General features: G+C 41.1%; 1 protein-coding gene across 1 annotated transcript in view; it reads right to left on the reverse strand.

The window, feature by feature from the left end:
- Sgk3 (serum/glucocorticoid regulated kinase family member 3) overlaps positions 1 to 22,619 on the reverse strand; it is a 43,842-nt gene extending 21,223 nt beyond the window's left edge. The window contains exons 1-9 of the mRNA XM_059254032.1: positions 22,530 to 22,619; positions 19,650 to 19,733; positions 15,563 to 15,635; positions 14,904 to 14,979; positions 10,731 to 10,818; positions 7,058 to 7,107; positions 5,412 to 5,469; positions 446 to 529; positions 215 to 346 (exon numbers count right to left, since the gene is read on the reverse strand). Coding sequence (XP_059110015.1) covers positions 215 to 346; positions 446 to 529; positions 5,412 to 5,469; positions 7,058 to 7,107; positions 10,731 to 10,818; positions 14,904 to 14,979; positions 15,563 to 15,635; positions 19,650 to 19,733; positions 22,530 to 22,607 — 723 coding nt within the window. The 5' untranslated portion in view covers positions 22,608 to 22,619. The remainder of the gene's footprint in view (positions 1 to 214; positions 347 to 445; positions 530 to 5,411; positions 5,470 to 7,057; positions 7,108 to 10,730; positions 10,819 to 14,903; positions 14,980 to 15,562; positions 15,636 to 19,649; positions 19,734 to 22,529) is intronic.
- Positions 22,620 to 23,006: the final 387 nt, after the last annotated feature.

Raw genomic sequence — 23,006 nt, forward strand, 5'->3', positions numbered from 1 at the left:
ACAGCTTTGATGACAAAACCACACACGGCGCCTGTAACTTCTCTACGTCCTGCACGGCATGTGGTCTGCTGAACACTGTTTTCACCCTACAAATAGCTGTTGATAAAGTACTGTCAGCTCAAAATCTACACAAGCACCTGGTGGATTTCGTGCTCTTTTTTTTTTTTTTTTTTTCTCTAGCCATTGTCTGTACACAGCTAATTATAAAACTTACCTCCCCTCCATTAACAAAATCCAGAACAAAATAAAGCTTTTCAGTTGTTTGGAAAGAATAGTGCAATCCAACCAAAAACGGATGTTTCACATTTTTCAAGAGCACATTGCGTTCAGCCATAATATGCTTTTGCTGGAAAAAAAGGCAAAACATCGATTTGTATTATTTATCAGAAAACAATGGCTAACAAAGAAAACAGGCTCAGGAAGAACAAGAGCTAATTTATTTTACCTCTTTTCTGTTGAGAACTATTTTTTTCTGTAGCACTTTGACAGCATAGAATTTTCCATCCAGTTTCCGCTTTGCAAGAAGAACCTGTTAGGAAGATTACAAGCACCTGGAGAGTTACAGTCTTTATGGGTAGTCCCTTGGCAATACATACTGCTTCTTAAAGTCTCTAAAAGTCAAGTCCACAGGGACCTGTATTTTGTTTTGAAGACCGAACACTGCTGAGTTTACTTCTGTAATTCTACTTTTTCTTAGATAATTTTAAGACAAAAGGGGTACTGATTATTTGAATAGCTAGAGATAATTTACTTGTTACTTAATGAATTGGTAATGAGATTTTGACTAAATTAGTCACCCAACTACACATTCCTCAAGGACTCTCTGTACGTGACAGCCCGGAGCCTTGAAGAGTCTGCTTAGAAAACACTGAAGTAGGGCTGTCGAGATGGCAGTGGGTAAAGGTGACTGCTCCCTGGCCTGATGACAAGTTCGATTCCTGGGATCCACGAGGTAGGAAAGAACCCACTCCACAAGTTGCTTTCTAACTTCTATGCACACACACTGATACACACAAGTAAGTAAATAAAAAGGAAATACTGAAGCCATAAACTTCCTGGCTATATAAGGGTGGGGGAGAAAATGATTTTTTTTTTTTTTCAGTGAACAAAATGCCTGTTACTTTATGCAGGCTTCTCTTACTGGCTCTGAATTCACAGGCGTTCAGAGGAAGAGGCAACATGGACTGTTGTGTTTTTATAATGGTCTGGCTTCTATGTATACATTAGAAAACAGATATTGTATCAGAAAAGGGAGACATATTCAAGGTCATGCTACACACAACAGTGTTTTGGTCAATGACTGACATGTATACAATTGTATACATTGCACGGCCTAGATATGCAGTAGGTTGTAATATCCAAGTTTGTGTGAGTACACTTTGTGATGTCCCCAAAGTGATGAAACTGCTTATGAATGCATTTATTCAAACACATTTCCATTAAATGATATATGACTATAACTGTGAGGTACTTGAGACCACCATCAATTAAGCTCTATAATTACTAAAAGACATGCTGTCCCAAGGCATTCTGAGACAAGTTAACACATCAACCAGTGACACTGATGTGGCTTACTTCTACAACCTCCATTGTCTTCTGGTCCAGACATACAATCTCAGTCTAAACCTGAGAAAAACACCAGAGCAGCCCAACAGAGGGGCTTCCTACACCACACATGATCGATCACTAGACCCCAAACGGTCAGGGTCATCAAATGCAAAGGGAAGTCTAGGAACTGTGACAGCCAAGAAGAATCCAAGCAGACATGAAACCTAAGAGTCAAGTGGTAGCTAGATGGGAAAAGAGAAAGTAAAAGCTACGAAATCAGAGTAAACAATGCACACGTGTTAATACACCAACAGTGGTCTGTTGTGACCCATGTACCACAGTACACGAAATAAGTCGACTGATTAAAATGTTTGGAACTCTGGCCGGGCGGTGGTGGCACACGCCTTTAATCCCAGCACTCGGGAGGCAGAGGCAGGCGGATCTCTGTGAGTTCGAGGCCAACCTGGGCTACAGAGTGAATTCCAGGAAAGGCGCAAAGCTACACAGAGAAACCCTGTCTTGAAAAACCAAAAATAAATAAATAAATAAAACAAAATGTTTGGAACTCGTAAAGACGGAGTCCAGACACCTTAGGATGAAATGTCCTCTACAAACTGCCTTTTTGTCTCCCCTCATCCTTACATTCTCTACAGCACTGGGCTGAGCAACGTTCTTCCTTCCTTAGCTTTTCCCCCTTTTCTTGGTAACCCCCACCCCTCTGACCCTCCTTTCTCTGATACATGGACTGACTCATCTCAATGCATTCTTAGAGCATACATCGAAGGCTACAGCACTCAGAAGGCTCTGATTTCCCTCAACAGTATTTTCTCTCTTTAGTATACCGGAGAATTTGACAACAGATGAAAATTTAAGAAGCCAATCAGCAAATGGAAATTGAACCAAAACTAAACATTGGAGAGAGGTGACATGTACATTGGACTACCACACACAAGTTTAGTTTACTTGCACACTTTACTATTTTTCTATTTTTTTTGGTTTTTCGAGACAGGGTTTCTCTGTGTAGCTTTGCGCCTTTCCTGGAACTCACTTGGTAGCCCAGGCTGGCCTCGAACTCACAGAGATCCGCCTGTCTCTGCCTCCCGAGTGCTGGGATTAAAGGCGTGCGCCACCACTGCCCGGCTACACTTTACTATTTTTCAAACAGGTGATGGCCCTGCATTCATGCTCGCCTTGCTTTCTTTTTGTGTGTTAGGCTTTTATTTTATTGAAACTTGTGGGTTTGTACTGCTTTACAAAATTTTAAATTATTATTAAACAGAGCTTGCATATATATAATATATGCAATATTATATATATATATATATATATATATTTTTGTTGTTGTTGTTGTTGTTGTTTTTCGAGACAGGGTTTCTCTGTGTAGCTTTGCACTTTTCCTGGAACTCACTCTGTAGCCCTGGCTGGCCTTGAACTCACAGAGATCCACCTGGCTCTGCCTCCCGAGTGCTGGGATTAAAGGCGTGCGCCACCACCGCTTGCATATATCAATACACAAATCTTGGTAAGGTTTTATAAAGTGAGCAGACCTATAGACACTATGTAGGTCAAATAAAACCCCGAAGCCCCTCTTGCCCCATCATTGTCGTGACTTGACCCGAGTCCTCCTCTAAGGCGACTACCCCACTGTCCTAATGTGCAATAACTAGTAAGTTCTGCTTTTAAAAGTTACGTAATTAAAATTATACAGGTAAAGTACCTTTTTCATTTCTTTTACTCTAAACTATATAATACTTATAGCACATGGAATCAATTTCGTGCTCTATGCTATCACACAGAACATTGTATTACAATGCATATGCTCTCCTGATAAATTACTTATGAACAATGATGCTTTGAGCATGCTTGTACATGCCTTTCTTAGTGCGTTCGTGTTCTTGTTCAGTGTGTCAGTTTGTAAATACACTCAGCATCAATGACTAACAACAGTCATTTGGTGTTTCAACAGCTCAAAAAGAAACACCAAAGAACAAACGTAAACAAACCAGGTATAAAATTATACATAAGACATTATAAAATGTTGAGAAAGATTTTAAATGTTCATTTATTGAAAAGGTTATACCATGTGAATAGATTATGACACTTAGTATCATAAAGACATTAATTCTCCCCCATCCAAACTCATCTCAGTTTTAACGTAATCCCAATTAAATTCCATCGAAATTTTGTAGTAACAGACATGATTCTAAAACTTATCCAGACATGGAAAGGGCTAAGAACATCTTCCTGAAGAAGGAATGGATCTGCGCTGCCTATCAGGCTGCAGCTGTCAAGACAGCACAGCATGGGCCCAGGAGAAGCAAGCAGAGCAGGAAAGAGGAAATAACAGTCCAGCAACAGAACTGCAGATCATAACCTCTAAAACCAGATTTGTTCGTACGGGAATGCAAGATAGATGCTGGAGGTGGTCCTGAAGGTATGTGTTATTGGGTGAAGTGTTTCAATAAACTGTAGTATCAGCCACATATCCACAAGGAAAAGATGAATAGTTATCTTACACTTCATATTACATACAAGAACCAATTCCTATGGATGCTAGGCATAAGCAGAGTTCAAAAACAACAACAGAACCCCAACATCATGCTATGTTGTCCAGGCTGGCTTTGAACTCACAATCCCCCAACCTTAGCCTCCCAATTAGTTGGGATTATAAGCATGCACCAGCATATCCAGCTAATGGTTTGCTGTTGTTTTCAGTGGAGGGAGATTGATTTATCCAGGATTGATTGGCACTAACTTCTTGACATCTGTTAACATTTGTGTGTGTGCGTGTGTTTATTTCGGGGGGGGGGGGGGCGGGGATTCGAGACAGGGTTTCTCTGTGTAGTTTTGGTGCCTGTCCTGGATCACCTCTGTAGACCAAGGCTGGCCTTGAACTCATAGAGACCCGCCTGGTTCTGCTGGGATTAAAGGCGTGCACCACCACCGCCCCACCACCGCCCGGCAACATTTGTGTCTTTAATGGCAGACCACCTATAATATTCTGATAAACTGTAATTACTGGGAGTAGGATCGACTTCTAACTCTCTGCTGCTTACATGAGCACAATGCCCAGCATATACCAAGTGATCACTATGTATCTGATGAATAAACAAACACAAAAGAAGATTAGCAGTGCGGTCAGTTTCTGCTCTCAAAGCAACTCAAAACTTAAAGATACTAAAAGCTACAAATATAAGAAAATATAATTAAATACATATTCATGTCTACTACAGATTTTAAAACTGTAAAAAAGAAAATATATTTAGTGATTCAGATAAATTCACCTCTGACACTTTTCCTGTCAACCTTGACCTTCTCAGCAGGGCTGGACACTGTCAAGTTCTGATGGGTCCTACGCCCTGAGATTACACAGGTCTTTCACAGCTTTTCCTTTCTCTATGACTCACAGGAATGCTCACTTCAGTCTTTCTAGTCTCCATTTAAAAAGGATATCTTCAAGAAGGTTGTTCTTGAAAACAAGCCTGCTGCCCCATCTCCTCACCCTACTTATTTCAACACAGCCCCATCACTATTCACGTTTACCTGGCTGCATTTCTTAATAGACTACTTACCTGCAAAGGCTGCCAGCATCACTAAGCCAGGGTTCTCAACAGAACCCTGACACACATTTGGCACACACTCAGTTATCAGTAAATACACACTGAACAAACGCACTTCATCTTAGAATTTCAGCACACACCTTGTCTCCTTAAAAATTCTGTCAAGACTTGGCAGAGAAGGAGTATCAACTCCATATCTTGCAAACAAAAAAAGCCCAATGACTCACACATGTAAATCAGAAACTCATTAAGTGCTTAATCATGGAATGGGAACATTAAAAAACAAAACAACAAAAAACTTACCTTGCCAAAGCTGCCCTTTCCAATAACTTTTAAAAAATCAAAGTCAGTTGGTTTAGCACTGAAAGAAATTAACAAGGGCAAACAGTGAGTCTTCTAGAAAGAAGATATAAACGTTTAAACATTTCCTGTACCTCATTAAGTTAACAAATTAATGTGGGGGACAAAATCCATAAGCAGGATTTCCCAAGCTTTTATACTGGTATATTGCCTTTATTAAGAGCAATAGGATCTCCTTCCCCATTAAATTATATAAGCCCCATTTAAGATCTAAGAGGTACTTCAATACTATTCCCTCTAAGAGAAAAAAAATGGGGACAAGCCTTTATACACATTATAATATATAGATATGGATATATCTCATAAAGTAGTTTCTAAGACAGTTGTACTCATCACAAACATAACCACTGTTACTGGTGAAGAAATATAACTACATTAAGTTCAAGTAGTACTTGGTACTGGGTAATTCTGGAAAACAAGGTACTAGTTGCCAGCACCTAGTAAAGATGCCAAGAAAGCTTTCTGGTGGAGAGAAGCCTCCAGCGTTTCACATCTAAGTCCCTTATTATGCGTGGAGATGAAAGCGTTCTCTGGACTGTTCTCATGGATGGCAATGAAGGGAAGCCAGGAACAAAAGCTAGAGAGAAGAACATCGCTTTTTTATTTATTTTAGCCTAGCAGGAAAAACAGCACTGGCTGTATACAGGTAAATGCACATGGTAGCAGGTAGGATGTTGAACGTAAGTAGCGAGGAGTGTTTCCTCCCAGACAGGCTGAATTCTTAAGCTGTGCTAGAGGGTTCATTTCTTTTATATTTGAAATGTCAATTAATTAACCAATCAACCAACAAACCCAACCCAATCAAAAAGCAGGCTGATTTGATGAGCTCAGCAGGTAAAGGTGCTTGCCAGCACGCCTGATGACCTGAATTTGATCCCAGGGGATCACGTGGTACAAACAAGGAACTGACTCCTACAGGCTGTCCTTAGCCCTCCACACACATGCCATGTCACACACCCCCACATACAAGAAGTAAACAAATGAAACGTAAGAAGGTTTACAGTCTGATCGTACACATTTAACCTAACACTAGTCTAGGTTAAATATTATAGTAAATAGGTAAAGATTAACAAGAATGCATTAACAAAATAAGCCAGACTTGGAAAGGCAAATGGCACACATTTTCTCTCATGTGCACAATTTAGATTTAAATACACAGAATCTCTCTCCTCTCTCACACACAGAGGATGCAAAAACAAAAAGACGATGGAGGAGGAGGCGGGGATCTGAAGGTAGGGGAAAGGTGAAATGACAAAGTAAGTTTTCTTTCATATGTTGAACCAAGGTTTAACAATATGTACATAAACACATACAAATGACATGCGAACAGAAGGAGCGCGCGCGCAAACACGCGCGCAAACACACACACACACACACACACACACACACACACACACACACACACACACACAGTTTAAAACAAAAAGCCCAGCCTTTTAGCAGGGCTCTGCTAGAACCCTGAAGCACATGACATTCACTGTAACAATTGACATACTTCACCGGCCTCAAGTTAAAATGGTATCACTTCACAAAAATGCACATTCTCAAGAAATAAGCACTTCTTAAAAGTTAAAATGAAGTAAACCTACTGAGGATTTCCAGTTGGTCCCAGGTTAATGTTCTGTGAGGTAGAATGTGGCTATGTAGTGAGGAGGAAAAAAAAATAGTATTCTCATTAGTGTCAAACACTATCAGTCAAGGGATGCTTCCATATAAAATTACATAACTGTACCACAGACGACAATATACATTAAAGAAATCTAAAGCCTAATTCTTGAGATATAATCAATATAAGCAGTTATTTTTATTATGAAAACTTTCAAGAGCAGTTACAAGAAAAAAGATAAGCCAGAAACAATACTCAGAGTTAAAAAATGGATGAAGTCAACGAAAACACACTTGAGTAGGAGGAATCATTTTTAGATTTACATAATGGTTACTATGGCTAATTCTTTTCAAATATTAAAGAAAACTTTTAAGCCAGGATGATGGAAATGATGACTAGGAACAGTAGATATTCTCGAGTGTGGTGTGGAGGCTGGAGACTGACTGTACCTTGGTCTATCACTCTCTATCTTATTTTTTAAAGACAGTCTCTCCCTGAGCCTGGAGCTTGGCATTTCAGTCAGACTGGCTGGCCCATGAGCCCTAGGGATCTGTCTCCACCCCTGGTGCTGGAGCTACATGCCATCACTCAGCTTTCCTCTGTGTACCAGGAATCCAAACTCAGGTCCACCCACTGGCAGGTTGATTTCTCTCTCAGCCCCTGGTAGAATTATCTCTAAAGTAAATACATCAGGACTTTTTCTGATCCACAGAAGTATAGTAGTTCCAAAATTTTAGACCTAGTATATTAAAGACCAGGGTCAACTCAGCAGGGAATCCTTACTCACTTGCTATACCAAAAAACAATTTAACATCAAAAGACTCTAGTTCAGTAATAGCTTGAAACTCAACTCAAAATTCCACAGGGTGAATTTAGTGAGCCTGTCATAGGAGGCATTTGTTTACTGTCGAGGTACAAGGGATCAAACAGGGCCGCATTCTGGGCATGAATTCTGTCTCCGAGCTTCAAACCCATCCCATAATAGGCACTTTCATAAAAGCCAAGTATAAGTGAAATTTGCTTCCCATAAATCCACTTGGAAGTTCTTTATACATTCAGGAAATTAAATGACTTGTATGGGTGTTTAGTACAAACACCTTTACAGGAATACTCCATGTAAGCTTATCATATTTTTACAGAAATCAATTTCAGATTTATAATCTCTAGGAGACACAGTAGTTTATAAAAAAAAAAAAAAAAAGCAAACACCTCTAGCCTTCAAAAGTTCTTAAGTAGGTTTGTTATTTAGCTAATCAGTCTGTAAATATCCTGGTTCATGGAATGAGCTTTGCTGTGGTTTAATATAACATGAGACTAAACTCAGGATTAAATAATATAGTGTTTTACAGATTAAATAATACAGGGTTTTAGGGACTCTGATGATATAACTCTAAAATAAATTCATGTACTGATTCTTTTAGTTTATGTGCTAATTTACTGGCATCCTTCCTTAACAGGATTTTTCTTACATAGATGTAAAAAGACAAAGTATGGATTAAACAACATGGACAATTTATCCCTGATTTTCCTGCCCTGCTTTATATTAATATATAGCTAATATTTACTACTTGGTAATGATTTTCCTAGGAGCATGTCCCTGAAATGGTGGAAATTGGTCAAATGTAAATTAGACAGTATTTCACTGTTCCTATTATGTTAGGAGATGATATCCAATCATTGTATTGATGGTAAGGTAAAATTTATTGACAACTAATTGAGAGTCTAAGTTTTTTGATTTCCACTGACATATTTTTCTCCTTAAAATAGGAGTGAGGGGGCACTGGAGGGATGGCTCAGTGGTTAAGAGCACAGGCTGCTCTTCCAGAAGACCTGGGTTATTTCCCAGCACCAACACGGTGGCTCACCACCATCCCTGACTTCAGTTCCAGGGGAACAGACACCCTGTTTTGGACTCTGCAGACACTGCACACATGTGGTACACAGACATGCATCCAGGCAAAACACCTGTACATATAAAAAATAAAATGAAGTAAGTCTTTAAAAATGAATAAGTAAAATAAAATAAGGGTTTGGGGGGGCTGGTGAAATGGCTCAGTAAGTAAAGATGCTTGCTGCCAAGCCTGACAACCTGAGTTTGATCCCTATGACTCACGGGGCAGGAGAAAACCCACTTCTCAAAGTTGTACATGCCATGGCATATACCCCACTCCAAATTTTCTTAAAGTCACCTTTCCTAACAATAAAATGAAGGGGTTTAGTTCTAGATGCCCACGAGAACTCTTCTAGCGATGAACTTGATCTGGTTATTTAGAAGTTCTTAGTAATTAGGCTGGTGAGACGGTTAAGCGGAGCAGGTGAGGGCACTGGCCACCAAGCCTGATGAACTGAGTTTGGTTCCCCTGGGGCCCATTTGGTGGAAGGAGAGAGCCAACTCCCACAAGTTGTCCTCCAACCTCCACACCCATGCCCACACATACATGTACACACGCACGCACAAATAAATGCAATTTAAAAGTTCTTGATAAATGCACTTTCTTTGATAACCTAAACCCACATATATTTTTACATAGGTAGCAGACCAATGTGGAAAGTCATATTTACAAGGACTTCACTCTTTAAAATATTATTTGAAAAGCTTGTCTTTAATTAAGAGCACCAGCCTACAATCGGAAAACATAGAAAGCACTAGGAGACAGGTGATTTTTAAGTATCCATATCCTTGCCAACAGATTATGTCAAATATTTATATATCATTTCATTTCACCTTTGTCTATCTACTATACTTCAGTGTGAATACGCATAAAAATTTATGTACTGATTTCACATAATAGTATGCCAAAGCTTCCTTTAAAAATACGTATTAGGACAAGCATGCTTAAGTAAACACTGATTTTTCTGTGTGAAAGATTGTGTCATCTATGTAAGTTCCTAGGTGAGTAATTTCTATATTTGACATGCACTGCTCAACTGCTCTCCAAGATTATATGGTGTTTGTACTTCTAATTACATCACATACAGTGCCCTGATTTACATTCTGTAATTTTCCTTTCTTCACAGCACTCAAAGGTTAATATTAAAAATAACTTCCCAAAAGAAGCTTGTTCTACTTAGTTTCAATATTAAGAACAACCTGCATTATGCTTTTTACTATAAAAATACAATTTCTACATATTTTTTTAAGATAGTGATGGTGGGCTGGGGAGATGGCTCAGCAGTTAAGGCACTTGCCACACAAGCAATAGGACCAGAGTTTGGGTCCCCAGAACCCACGTAAATGCCAGGTGGGCATGGCGGCTCGCTGGTAATTCCAGCCTCAAAGGTGGAGATGGGATCTCCAGAGCAAGCTGCCAGCAAGACAGCAAGATTAGCCATGCTGGTGAGGTATAGGCTAGACTGTCAGACCCTGCTACATTGAGTAAAATGCTAAGAGCACTACAGAAGATTCCCAATATCAACCTTGGGCCTCCACACACATGTACCTCCACACACATGTCCACACATACGAATCATACAATATCACACATACACGAAAAGAAAAAAACGGGAGAACAGTCAATAAATGGTGCAACACTGTTCCAAGGTATTCCACAGTGTAGCCAGCCTAGCCCAGATACGGATACTTGGTTCTGAATCAACGCTGGTCTAACGTAAGACTGTGTTTGCTACCCTGCTAACAAGCACAGCGCCCCCGCTACCTTAGGAGCACTTCTTTCATCCTCATCTTCCGATGGATCGGACTGGTGTCGGGGGCTGTCCATTTGAAGGAAGGCTCTGACGTCTGGACTGAAAACAAAGATGACCTCATTACTTTGACAGCATGGGTGCGGCTCGTCTCCCTTTTTTTTTTTTTTTTATTATTTTTTTTTGGTTTTTTGAGACAGGGTTTCTCTGTGTAGCTTTGCGCCTCTCCTGGAACTCACTTGGTAGCCCAGGCTGGCCTAGAACTCACAGAAATCCGCCTGGCTCTGCCTCCCGAGTGCTGGGATTAAAGGCGTGCGCCACCACCGCCCGGCCTCGTCTCCCTTTTAACAGGAAACGGAAACTACCATATTAACATTTGTAGCAAGAAAACTCCAAAATGTATCACTCGATATTATAACAGGAATAAAGAAGTTACACTTCTAAAAGGAGGGAACCCAACAGGGAACAGGAGAAGGTATCAACAGACGGTTCACAGGAGAGGAAGTCCAATGGAAACCGATACTGAGATGCACTTCACATTCATTAACTAGCAAAGCCAGAACGACAAAATGATACCCAAAGCAGGAAGGGCCACGCTCAGGTGCTGCTGCTGGGATGGAGAATGAGGCAACCTTCCTGAAAAGCAGTTTGGCAATACCTGGAGAAACTGTGAATACACTTTTTCTGGACCCAGACATTCCCATTATAAATATAAGCCATGGGGTAGGGGTGGAGTGGGGAGGGAACACGACGCCCTATGTACAGGTTCGTTTAAGAACCAGGAGGCTTATTTCAGCCTTCTCTCTCCCATAATGAAATGGAGGCAGAGGGCCACCTGTCACCAGGGAGAGTAAGCCAACTCTGGTAACTGCCAATAGAGAACACCGGTTGGCAGCCAGAGATGACAAGCACTGGAACATCCCAGCGTGGAGTACTGCTGCCTGCGGCACTCTGGCACCATGGTGAACAGAGAGCTGGGCTCCCCTGTGTGTTCACGAATACCCTCAGATGCAGGCAAGCTTCCCAAAGACACAGGGATATACATAAGAGTAGATCTCCACATTAAAAATGAAACGGGACCACACTAGGCCCTCTGAATGTGGGTGACAGTTGTGTGGCTTGATCTGTTTGTGGGGCCCCTGGCAGTGGGACCAGGACTTATCCCTGGTGCGTGAACTGTCTTTCTGGAGCCCATTCTCTAGGGTGGGACACCTCGCTCAGCCTTGATGCAGAGGGGAGGGGCTTGGTCCTGTCTCAACTTGGTATGCCAGACTTTGTTGACTCCCCAAGGGAGACCTTACCCTCTCTGAGGAGTGGATGGGTGGGGGGCAGAGAAGGGGAGTGAGGGGCAGCTGTGATTGATATGTAAAATGAAAAAAAAAATTTTTAAATAAAAAAATGAAATGGGTACAAAGACATAAGCTGGTGTGGGTGGTGGACTAAAATTAAAGCAGACTATTCACAGACTAATGAAAATCCCGATAAATGGTCAAATTGCTATCCTGATGTTCACACACATCTATCTGTCTGTCTGTCTATCTATCTATCTATCAATCAATCAATCAGGATTTTCATTAGTCCGTGGATGAGTTTCTCTGTGTAGGCCTGGACATCCTGGAACTTACTTTGTAAACCAGGCTGGCCTCAAACTCACAAGGATCCACCTGCTTCTGCCTCCCAAGTGCTGGGGTTAAAAACATGCACTACCACCACCCAGCTCCATGAATGGTCTTAATAATATAAATCATAATAAATAATATTTCTCAACTCAAGAAAAATAAAAAAATTACTTTTAAAAAGGAGGCCATTTGCAAATGTTAAATATCATTACTAATCATCCACTCTGAGGTTTACATGTGAAAACATAAGAATATGTGTAGCAGGAATCTTAGAAGGTCTTATTAATAAAAACAAACCTGGAGCTGGGTATTGGGGTGAATGCTGGAAGATCAGAGAAGCAGAACAAGCCACAGCCACCTCACCTCACCAGTTCCTCAGCTGATCCTGTTTCCTCAAACTGGAAGCTTTTGTGTCCTCATCCAAATAGATCTCAGTTGAACTGCTGCTTGAAAGCCTGAAGCTTAACCAGCTAAAAGCTTCTAGTTTCTGGTCCTCACGCCTTATATACCTTTCTGCTTTCTACCACCACTCCCTGGGACTAAAGGCTCACTTCTTGGAATTAAAGGCGTGTGTCACCATTGCCTGGCTGTTTCCAATGTGGCCTTGAACTCACAGAGATCTAGACGGATTTCTACCTCTGGAATGCTAGGATAAAAGGTGTGAGTGCCGCCGGGGCGTGGTGGTTCACGCCTTTAATCCCAGCACTTGGGAGGCAGAGGCAGGCGGATCTCTGTGAGTTCGAGGTCAGCCTGGGCTACAGAGTGAGTTCCAGGAAAGGCGCAAAGCTACACAGAGAAGCCCTGTCTCGAAAAAACAAACAAACAAAAAAAAAACAAACAAAAAAACCAAAAACAAACCAAAAAAAAACCAAACAAACCAGGTGTGAGTGCCACCTTTTTCTAGCCTTTATATCTAGTGGCTGTTCTGTCTCTGACCCCAGATGAGTTTATCAGGGTGCACTATATTTTGGGGAACACAATACCACCACATTTATGTATTCCCCCAAATTTCATACATGAATAGTCACAGTAGCATTGCTTCTAACAGCACAAAAGGAGAAATGCCACAAGTGTCCATCAACTGATAAATGGATGAACACAGTGTGGTAAACCGTTTATTTGAATAGGACTCAGCAATAAGAAGAAATAGACTATACCTGTTACAACAGGGATGAACCTCAGAACACTACACTGAATGAACAAAGGAAGAGAAAAAGGACACACATTGTATGACTCCATTCAAAAGAGGTGCCCAGAACAGAGAGCTCCACAGATAGAAGCAGAGTGATGGATGCCGAGCATTTTCCTTGCTGAGACCATGGAAATGTTAGACTGGACTCTGAAGTGACCTAAGTAGGCACAAATGATGGTTGTTCAGCATTGTGAATACACAGAAAACCACTGAACTGTTTATTTTTTGAGTATCTAGAAAAAAACGTAAATGTGGGAAGAGGGATCTCCAATCTTACTATGTTAGCTTTATAATTCTAACATAGATCAGTGTGCTCTGACTTTAAACTTTTTTTCAAGACAGAGTTTCTCTATGTAACAGCCTGACTGTCCTGGAACTCACTCTGTAGACCAGGCTGGCCTCGAACTCACAGAGATCCGCCTGCCTCTGCCTCCCGAGTGCTGGGATTAAAGGAGTGCTCTCTATAATGCCTGGTCCCAAACTAAATGGTTTTGATTTCCAATTTTTGGGCTGGTTAGATGGCTCAGTGGGGACAGACACATGTCATACAGGCCAGGCCACCTGAGTTCCATCCCCACAACCCACAGAAGTAAGTGTAGAAGGCTCAGAGCTAGAGACTGGGGAGGATCAGAGTGAAACTGTCTATGCCTCTGGAACATGCGGACAACGCTCATATAACTTAATCCTAACGAATGTAGCAGATCCTGAGATATTTTTCCAAGCTATGGATAAATATATTATTAAACAATTAGCAAGATGCTTTAACTATATAATGCAAATATACTTAAACAGTAATCCATAAAACTTCTACGTCTTGGTTGGTAGTTCTGTCAACTTGAGACAAGCCAGATTCATTTCTGAAGAGGAATTCTCAATGAAGAAAGTGTCTTCATGGTGTTTGCCTGGAGGCATGTCTGTAGCATATTTTCTTCATTAATAACTAATGTGGGCGGGCCCAGTTCACCAGGGTGGTGCTCCCTGGACAGGTGTTCCTGGGCACACGGGAAAGCAGGTTGAGTAAGCCACGAAGAACAAGCCAGTAAGCAGTGTCCCTCCACGGTCTCTGCTTCAGTTCCCACCCTGGCTTCCCTCAGGGATGGAGCGTGAGCTGAGAGTTGTGAGCTGAAATAAACCCTTTCCTCTTCCACTTGTCTCTGGTCACAGTGCTCTAGCACAGCAACAGAAACCCAGCTAAGACGTCACACACGTGCAGAAGGAAGGAGAAGTACAGAAGGGAACGCATATGAAGTATATGAAGAGAAAGTGCTCTAGGGAGATCCACACATAGAACAAGTCACCAAAAGTATAAACTCATCCCGAGGTTCAATCGAGACTCGAGTTTGGTTTCACTGTCCCTTTAGAAGGAAAGTACTTACTGGTTGTAAAGCTCTGGATACCTGACCAAGTTCTGAATGAACTCATTCAGTCCCGCTCTTCTTTGTTTAATAAAATCTGGAAGAGAGATGCACACTAGCAGTCGTATTTCTGTCGGCTGACGGGATTATCATGAAACATTTATGGGAGAACACGCAAGCACAAAGTGCTATCTCTTAATTGGCATTTGATGTTGAAGGAGGAATAAAAGCTTAAATACTTAAGATCCAGACACGTAACCTGAACTTGGACGAGGGCTTTGGAGAAGCTTCAGAACAGCTACAGCTTCGCCAACAGAGGCCAGAGAGCAGTTAATGCGCACAGTACTTATGTCTCTGGGAGTTAAGTATCTCGACACTAAAAACTGCCTCTTATTGGAAAACCATTGGCGGTCTGTCCTTAGCGCATCGTATATACGTCTTTTTAGCAGTGAAGCAGATTGTACATCATAGGCCTCATGGGCAAAACAGGTGCAGTAGCAATGCATGCCTGAGGCTGAGGCAGGGGGCTCACTCGTTGGAGGACAGCCTGGGGTACATAGCAAGATTCTGCCTCAGAAAACAAACAAGTTCTGAACAATCATATTCTTCAAAGCACACACGACCTATGTCTTCAAACTTCAATCAGAACTCAGCAGTTAGACCGTGAAGCTTGTGCTTACCTGGGTCAAAATTATCACCGAATATTCTCTTGGCAGGAATCTTCAGAGCCATAGCAGGAAACTGTTTCTTTAGCTGAATTTTAAAAAACAGCATTCCATGAGCTAATTTCTAAATCTATTCATGTCTGCACAACACAATATGATCTTAAGGAAAATTTATAAGAGACATTTTAAGTATGATGATACAACATACCATACTAAAATATATGAATAAAATGCCACAGACTGACTAACCATCCTATTTTGTTCCACTAAATTGTTTAGTATGTATGTGACCTGGACAGGTTACTTAACATCTCTGTGCCAGGGTTAGTTTGTTGGTTTTTTTTCTGTCTGTAAAATGGGGATAGGTGAATCGAGCATCTTGTGCAGTTGAAAAAGATAAATTCCTTAAGCACTTAGATTGGAAAATGACGTCTAGGTTCTGCAGGCACCTCAGCTTTTACCTCAGGAAATGTGCTCTTTGTGGTCTATAGCAACAGATAATTAACACTTTTCAGAGAAAGTGAATTAATTTTGCTTTCTCTACTCTCAACTCTAGCTTCCTCTTTATTAATATCCAATACATTTGTTCATCAGATTTGCTTGAGGGAACACTGACTTTCTTTGAAGAACCACTTGCTGTCTATCCTGAGCACCTACTGTATGCAGAAAGTAATTAAACAAGGGCAGTCAAGTTGTGAGCCTGCAATACAAAATCCACACATACACAAAGTACAGATCTGCCTGGTGACTAGCAGGAAAAACAAAGAATAAAAGAATGCACTCATCACTGCAGGCTACAGGCAGCAAACCCCAGACTCAAGAGGGGAAACAAATGGTACCCCCCACAAGCAACAAACTGTAAAAACACTTAGCACACTTATCAGCTGGTCACACAAACAGTCGGTACCAAGGAACTACTGTCCTTATCTTTAGATATGATGGTGATACTGTGTTTTTAGCACTTTTTATCTTTTAGATAAAATTATACTAAAATATTTACAAATTAAATGGCATGTCAGGTTTGTGCCAAAATTACAACCAGCTGGTTCATAACATGAAACAAGCTGCCTTGTAGCAGTAACTGAAGGAGGTGATAGTATTTTATTCTTTTCTTTCTGTTGTTGTTTTTGGTTTCTCGAGACAGGGATTCTCTGCATACCCTGGCTGTCCTGGAACTCACTCTGTAGACCAGGCTGGCCTCGACCTCAGAGATCTGTCTGCCTCTGCTTCCTGACTGCTGGGATCAAAGGCGTGCGCCACCACACCTGGCAATATTTAATTATTTTCTTGTTTATACTAATACAATTACTACTGCCTATTAGACAATTTGTATTAACGAAAGTTAAAAATACAAACCACATTCCATAAAAACATATTTAAGCTGACAATAAAAATATTCACAAATTGAAGTTTTTACTTTTTGTCTTGTTTTTTATTCTAAACAAAGGAAAGGAATTTGTGTTTTCTAACTCAGGGAATGGAGGCTTCAGCCTGGCTCCTGTAGTTTTTTTTTGTTGTTGTTGTTATTTTTTTGGTTTTTGTTTTTCGAGACAGGGTTTCTCTATGTAGTTTTGCACCTTTCCTGGAACTTGCTTTGTAAACCAGGCTGGCCTCGAACTCACAGAGATCCTCCTGGCTCTGCCTCCCGGAGCGCTGGGATTAAAGGCGTGCGCCACCACCGCCCGCATGTAGTTTTAAATAATACAACTGATTGATTTTGTGCTGATAAGAAGCAGGATTTAAAACATTTATAGAAAAGACATAAGAAAGACAAAGTTGCCCGGGCGGTGGTGGCACACGCCTTTAATCCCAGCACTGGGAGGCAGAGCCAGGCGGATCTCTGTGAGTTCGAGGCCAGCCTGGTCTACAGAGTGAGTTCCAGGACAGGCACCAAAACTACACAGAGAAACCCTGTCTCAAAAAAAAGAAAGACAAAGCTATCAAATAAAAAGATGAAGAAAATGAGAGAAATGTGGAGAGACAGGTGTCCAGGGCTGTCAGGAGAAGGAAAAGGTCAATTCCCACCCAGTTCCCAAAACAAATAATTTTTTTAAACTACTAGAAAAATTGCAAGGCCAATCCCACTGTTACTGGCTGCTATTTTTCTTTCAATTGTCATTTAACTCAATCACTACCTCGAAATCCTTAGGTAAGCAGCATAAAACAACGTATAGAAAATTCAGTTACATAAGCATTAATGAAAAATAAAGAAGAGAGAACAGTAAACATCATCCCTGAGTAGCAACATTACAGGCAATAGTTTTTAATTGATCTGTTTAAGTTTCCCTTTTGTCCAGATTTTCTAGAATATGTAATAATTTACACCAGGACAAGTAACTGTTACTTCAAATTAGAACACTGTTTTTTGTAAGTTCAATTTCAATGAGTGTATAATTTGAGTATTGTTTAGGACATGTACAGTGAAATGCTAAATAAGCGAGTCGGAAGTCTAATGTTGATGGCTTAAAAAAACAAAAAACAAACAACAACAACAAAAAAAACCCCAGAAACACCGTGATTCATCCCAATCCACCTGGGAAACAGTCGGCGTCTCAGCCAAGACAACCTTACCTTCCTTAATATATTTTTGAAAAATCTAACAAATGACACTCTACAGATTTACTTATTTTCTCAAATTGTATTTGTGTGTGTGTGTGTGTGTGTGTGTGTGTGTGTGTGTGTGTGTGCTAAAAATCCTGGCACCGGAAGTTCCAGGTGTTTGTGGCCACCCCATGAGGACCCTTCCAAGAGCAGCAAAGGCTATCTTCCCAGCCCCAAGATTTTCATGTTAAAATCAGGAAATGGGATTAAGAAATGAAAGATTACCTTTCTAAATACAAGCAGAATTTTCTAGAGATGCCCAGTGACCTACTCATTGTAGGTACCGGGAGGTCAGTATCTTTCATGGCATGGAAGAACTAACAGCTTACACTTGGAGTTGGGGGCACACTTGTTTTCGTTTACTTGTTTGTTTACCATAACTGAAGCAAAGCTGGGACTCAGAGCTGAAGCAAAGCTGGGACTCAGAGCTGCTCCAGTCCAGGCTTCTGCAGTGACGGACTGGAAAGGCATGATCTGAGCATCCTAAGACTTTTAAGACGGCATCTTCCACCAGAGTCAGCCCCTGGCAGAATCTGGCCTGAAGCCTTTCAATGACCTTAGTACCTCACTGCATACGTTAAAAACTATGTGTGGGGGGCTGGAGAGATGGCTCAGTGGTTAAGAGCACCGACTGCTCTTCTAGAGGTCCTGAGTTCAATTCCCAGCAACCACATGGTGGCTGACAACCATCTGTAATGAGATCTGGTGCCCTCTTCTGGCCTGCAAGGACACATGCAGGCAGAATACTGTATACATAATAAATAAAATAAATCTTTAAAAAAAAAAAAAAACTATGTGTGACTCGAGGGGCTAGATTGTCAACTATTTAATAGCTGGATTATGAATAGAAATGGCGTCAGTTACTTAGACAGCTACTGGTCTCTCAGATTTCAAACTCCAGTGGACAGTTGGAAAAGCAACTCTCATTTCAACTGTGTTAGTGCTTGAAGCCCAGAACTACGACTTCTAAGAATGTCTCAGAAGAGGAGTGTGCGGCTGACACTCTGAGCTCTGGGGCTCAGAGCTGAAGACCTGAACCAGAACTGCCTCGATGAATACTGTTATTACTTGGCACAAGTATTTGTGCCTAATGTGGTCAGACACTGAAATGTCCTTGAGCTCCTCATCGTCTCTCACTGTTCATGGGGAACGGTCTTCCCACATTTCACATGAGACTGTAAAAGTGTTTTTGGAGAACCCCCTTCCCTTTTCTTCTTGGTAACATGTATTGATTTACTCATTCAAATAAATCACTCCTCTCATGGGTTTTTTTATCAAGTGTTTAGCTTTAAATAGAAATGATGTCGGAGCTCAGGTGGTGGTGGCACACGCATTTAATCCCAGCACTTGGGAGGCAGAGGTAGGTGGATCTCTGTGAGTTTGAGGCCAATTTGGTCTACAAAGCGAGATCCAGGACAGCCAGAACGGTTATATAAAAAAAACCCTGTTTCGAAAAACAAAAACAAAAAGAAAGACAGGAAGAAACACTGTAGTCTCTTACGGTGTTGTAAAGTTTGTCAAACTCTGCATATCTCCTGAAGACAAACCACTCGCTTCTGCCCACAGACACCAGAACCTTATAAACCTGTAGAAATAAAAAAGAGATACTTTACCAAATCTTTACTGTTTAAATACACAAAAACTGTCTGAAAATTCATGAAACTGGTAACTGCTGACATGTTCTCCAAGATAAAAATGCATGCCAAGTGAAGCACGTATTTCATCTGGTCAATTTTTTGTTTTCTTTTGTTTTGTTTTAGCAATGTTAACTATTCTTTACTTTTGGATAATTTAACACTTGCATTTTAAATTTCATGTAAATACCTTCTTTGTAACAAGCTTTTAAAAAACATACACACAAAATAAAATCTGAGAGGTTTTTCATCCTGATGAGCTCATAATACATAACTCAAGAAAAGACTATGTACTACTGCCCTTCATCTGAGTAGCACATCCCTTGCCAGGTGACCGATGCCAGGTGATCGATGCCAGTGGCTCCAGCTGGCTTCATCGCTTTTCTCATAGAAGGGATTCACCTTTGCAGCTCCAGTAAAATAGCGCACTAAACTGGCGTAACATTTTTGTTATTTCCAGAGAATAACCATGGATACATATGTGATCACCATCAGAGCTACTGAATTCTAATTCTTTGCCATTCTTGCTTCATATTTTCTTTTCCAAGTCTATAAAAAATTATAGACTTAACTGATGTCATTTTCTTACTTATCAGTTTACTAGGGCCTTCAAATTATAAAGTACTTTCAAAAATGATGTCTGGATGAAGTAAACACTCATCTACTACCTCTTTTCCTCCCAGATCATCTTCTCCACAGCATTTTTCAAAAAAAAATTGTATCCTCACATCTTCCTAATGCCATCTTACAAATGTATCTAATATCTTCATATACAGCCTCATTTAATCAGAAGCAACAATGCTTCAAAGCAAGCAGAATTATAACCCCTACTAGATGTGAGAAAATGTCAGTCAAAAGTTGACTTACTTAATTAAAACACCGTAAAACTTTGACTAAAATCTATATCATTTCCTTCCCACTAATATCCGATCTGGCATTAAACCAGGAGCAGGTAGAGAATTAACTTTCATCATTCAGCCCAGAGATAGCCTCCGAATACAACTCCACTATGATGGCTCAGAACAGGGGAAATCTTAGAGGACCCAGATTTGGTTCCTAGTACCCACATGACAGATCATAACTATCTGTAACTCCAGTTCTAGGGGATCCTTTTCTGGCCTCTGAGGACACTAAACACAGTCAGTACACAGACATACATGCAGGAAAAAATATCTATATGTATACATTTAGATACCTATATAGATATAGATACATATATATACACACACACAAAGAGAATGAAAAACAATTTTAAAAAGTCTGCCTGTGCAAGCCGGGCGGTGGTGGCGCACGCCTTTAATCCCAGCACTCGGGAAGCAGAGCCAGGTGGATCTCTGTGAGTTCGAGGCCAGCCTGGGCTACCAAGTGAGTCCCAGGAAAGGCGCAAAGCTACACAGAGAAACCCTGTCTCGAAAAACCAAAAACAAACAAACAAAAAAACAAAAAACAAACAAACAAACAAACAAGTCTGCCTGTGCAATCATGAAGACAGAGTTTGGATTCTAGAACTATGTAACAGGCTGTGTGTTCTGCACACATCTGTAATCCAAGCTCTGAAGGAAGGCAGAGATGGGAGGTTTACTTTTGGTAAGCAAGAAAACACAAGCCCCAGGTTCACGGAGAGACCCTGCCTCAGATATAGGCATAGAGTGACCAAGGACGACACCTGACTGTAGATGTAACCATCTTGTTAAATAAGAAACACAGAGTCAATGCAGAGATGAAAGCCCAAGAGGTCAGAGTAACAGCTAAGCGCTAAAAACCTTACCCTGTCCTTCCCTCCACAAGAGACCTCCTTCCTGTGTGTCTGTCTTTTTATTGACTTTCTGTTCTGCCTTCTCATTGGTTATAAACCCAACCACATGACCTCCTCGTCACTGCCTGTCTGTACAGACCTCCAGGTCTTCTAAGGTCAGTATTGAGATTAAAGGCCTGTGTCTCCATGCTGGCTATATCCTTGAACACACAGAGATCTGCCTGTCATGTGATCTGGATTAAAGGCATGTGCCACCATCGCCTGGCTTCTGCTATGGCTTGCTATTAGCTCTGACCCCCAGTCTACTTTATTTATTAACATACAAATAAAATCACATTTCAGTAGTCACCATACCTGACTACTTCTGTCGTCCATACAGTATGTATGTGCACATGTACTACATGAACACTTACACACACAAATAAATAGGTAAACAAACATATTAAAGTATTTACTTTCCAGTAACAGTCACTGATAACACTACTAGCACATACTCATTGTGCCTACTGTTTATAAACCCCTCCAGCAGATACTGTGGCACTAAAAATCAAAATCAGAAACGTCTTTACCTTCAAGGTGGAATAACAGGGAAACATTTTTAAAATGTGGTGGAAGGTAACTAAATGCCGGAAGACACTATGGAAATGTCGAGACAGTAGTCCTTAACACGGGCTCAAGGACTTGGGGAGTCCACAACACTTGACAGTGTGTACAAAGCTAACAGTGCGCAGACCCATGTCTATAGACACACATCTGACAAGAGGGCGTGTGAGCCTCATAAAACTCTCCAGCGGGACTGGAAAACAGGCAAAAATCTGCACGGAAGGACAATTCTGTTACAGCAGCCAGAGGGCTTTGAGAGGACAGCTCCTTCAAAAGTAAACCTGGACACGTGCCGAGGAGAGGAGGCAGGTTCCTGGGTAGGAAAGAACACGGGCAGAAGTGGAAACACTCGCTATACTTAGTCTCGTAAGCTTCCTGCCACACTTACTGTGAATCTCTTCTTTTTCTCTCTGTGTTCGTCAGAGCTGGGGATGCTGACACTTGGGCAGCTCTCCTTGCAGTCCATGGTACAATCTCTCTGCACTCACTGTCTTGAAGGTCACAGAAACTGAGTCTCAAGTTTCAAAGTCCAGCAGAGGGTAAATACAATGAGCTAATCCAAAATACGAAACCTCTTGAGGCCATGTTCAAACTCCATCATGGAACCTTAAACAACAGGAAAAAACACAATTAGCAAACCAATTGAAAAACAGCATTATGAGGCTGCAGAAAGAGCTCAGCAGTCAAGAGAGCTGGCTGTTCTCAATTCCAGCTTTGCTTTTCGGAGGACCAGAGTTCCCAGCACAAATATCAGGGGGCTCACAGCTTCCTGTATCTCCAGCTTCAGAGTATCTGATGCCCTCATCTAGCCTTTGAGGGCAACTGCACACACACACACACACACACACACACACACACACACACA

Source organism: Peromyscus eremicus, chromosome 2 (assembly GCF_949786415.1).
Source record: "Peromyscus eremicus chromosome 2, PerEre_H2_v1, whole genome shotgun sequence".
NCBI classification, from domain to species: domain Eukaryota; kingdom Metazoa; phylum Chordata; class Mammalia; order Rodentia; family Cricetidae; genus Peromyscus; species Peromyscus eremicus.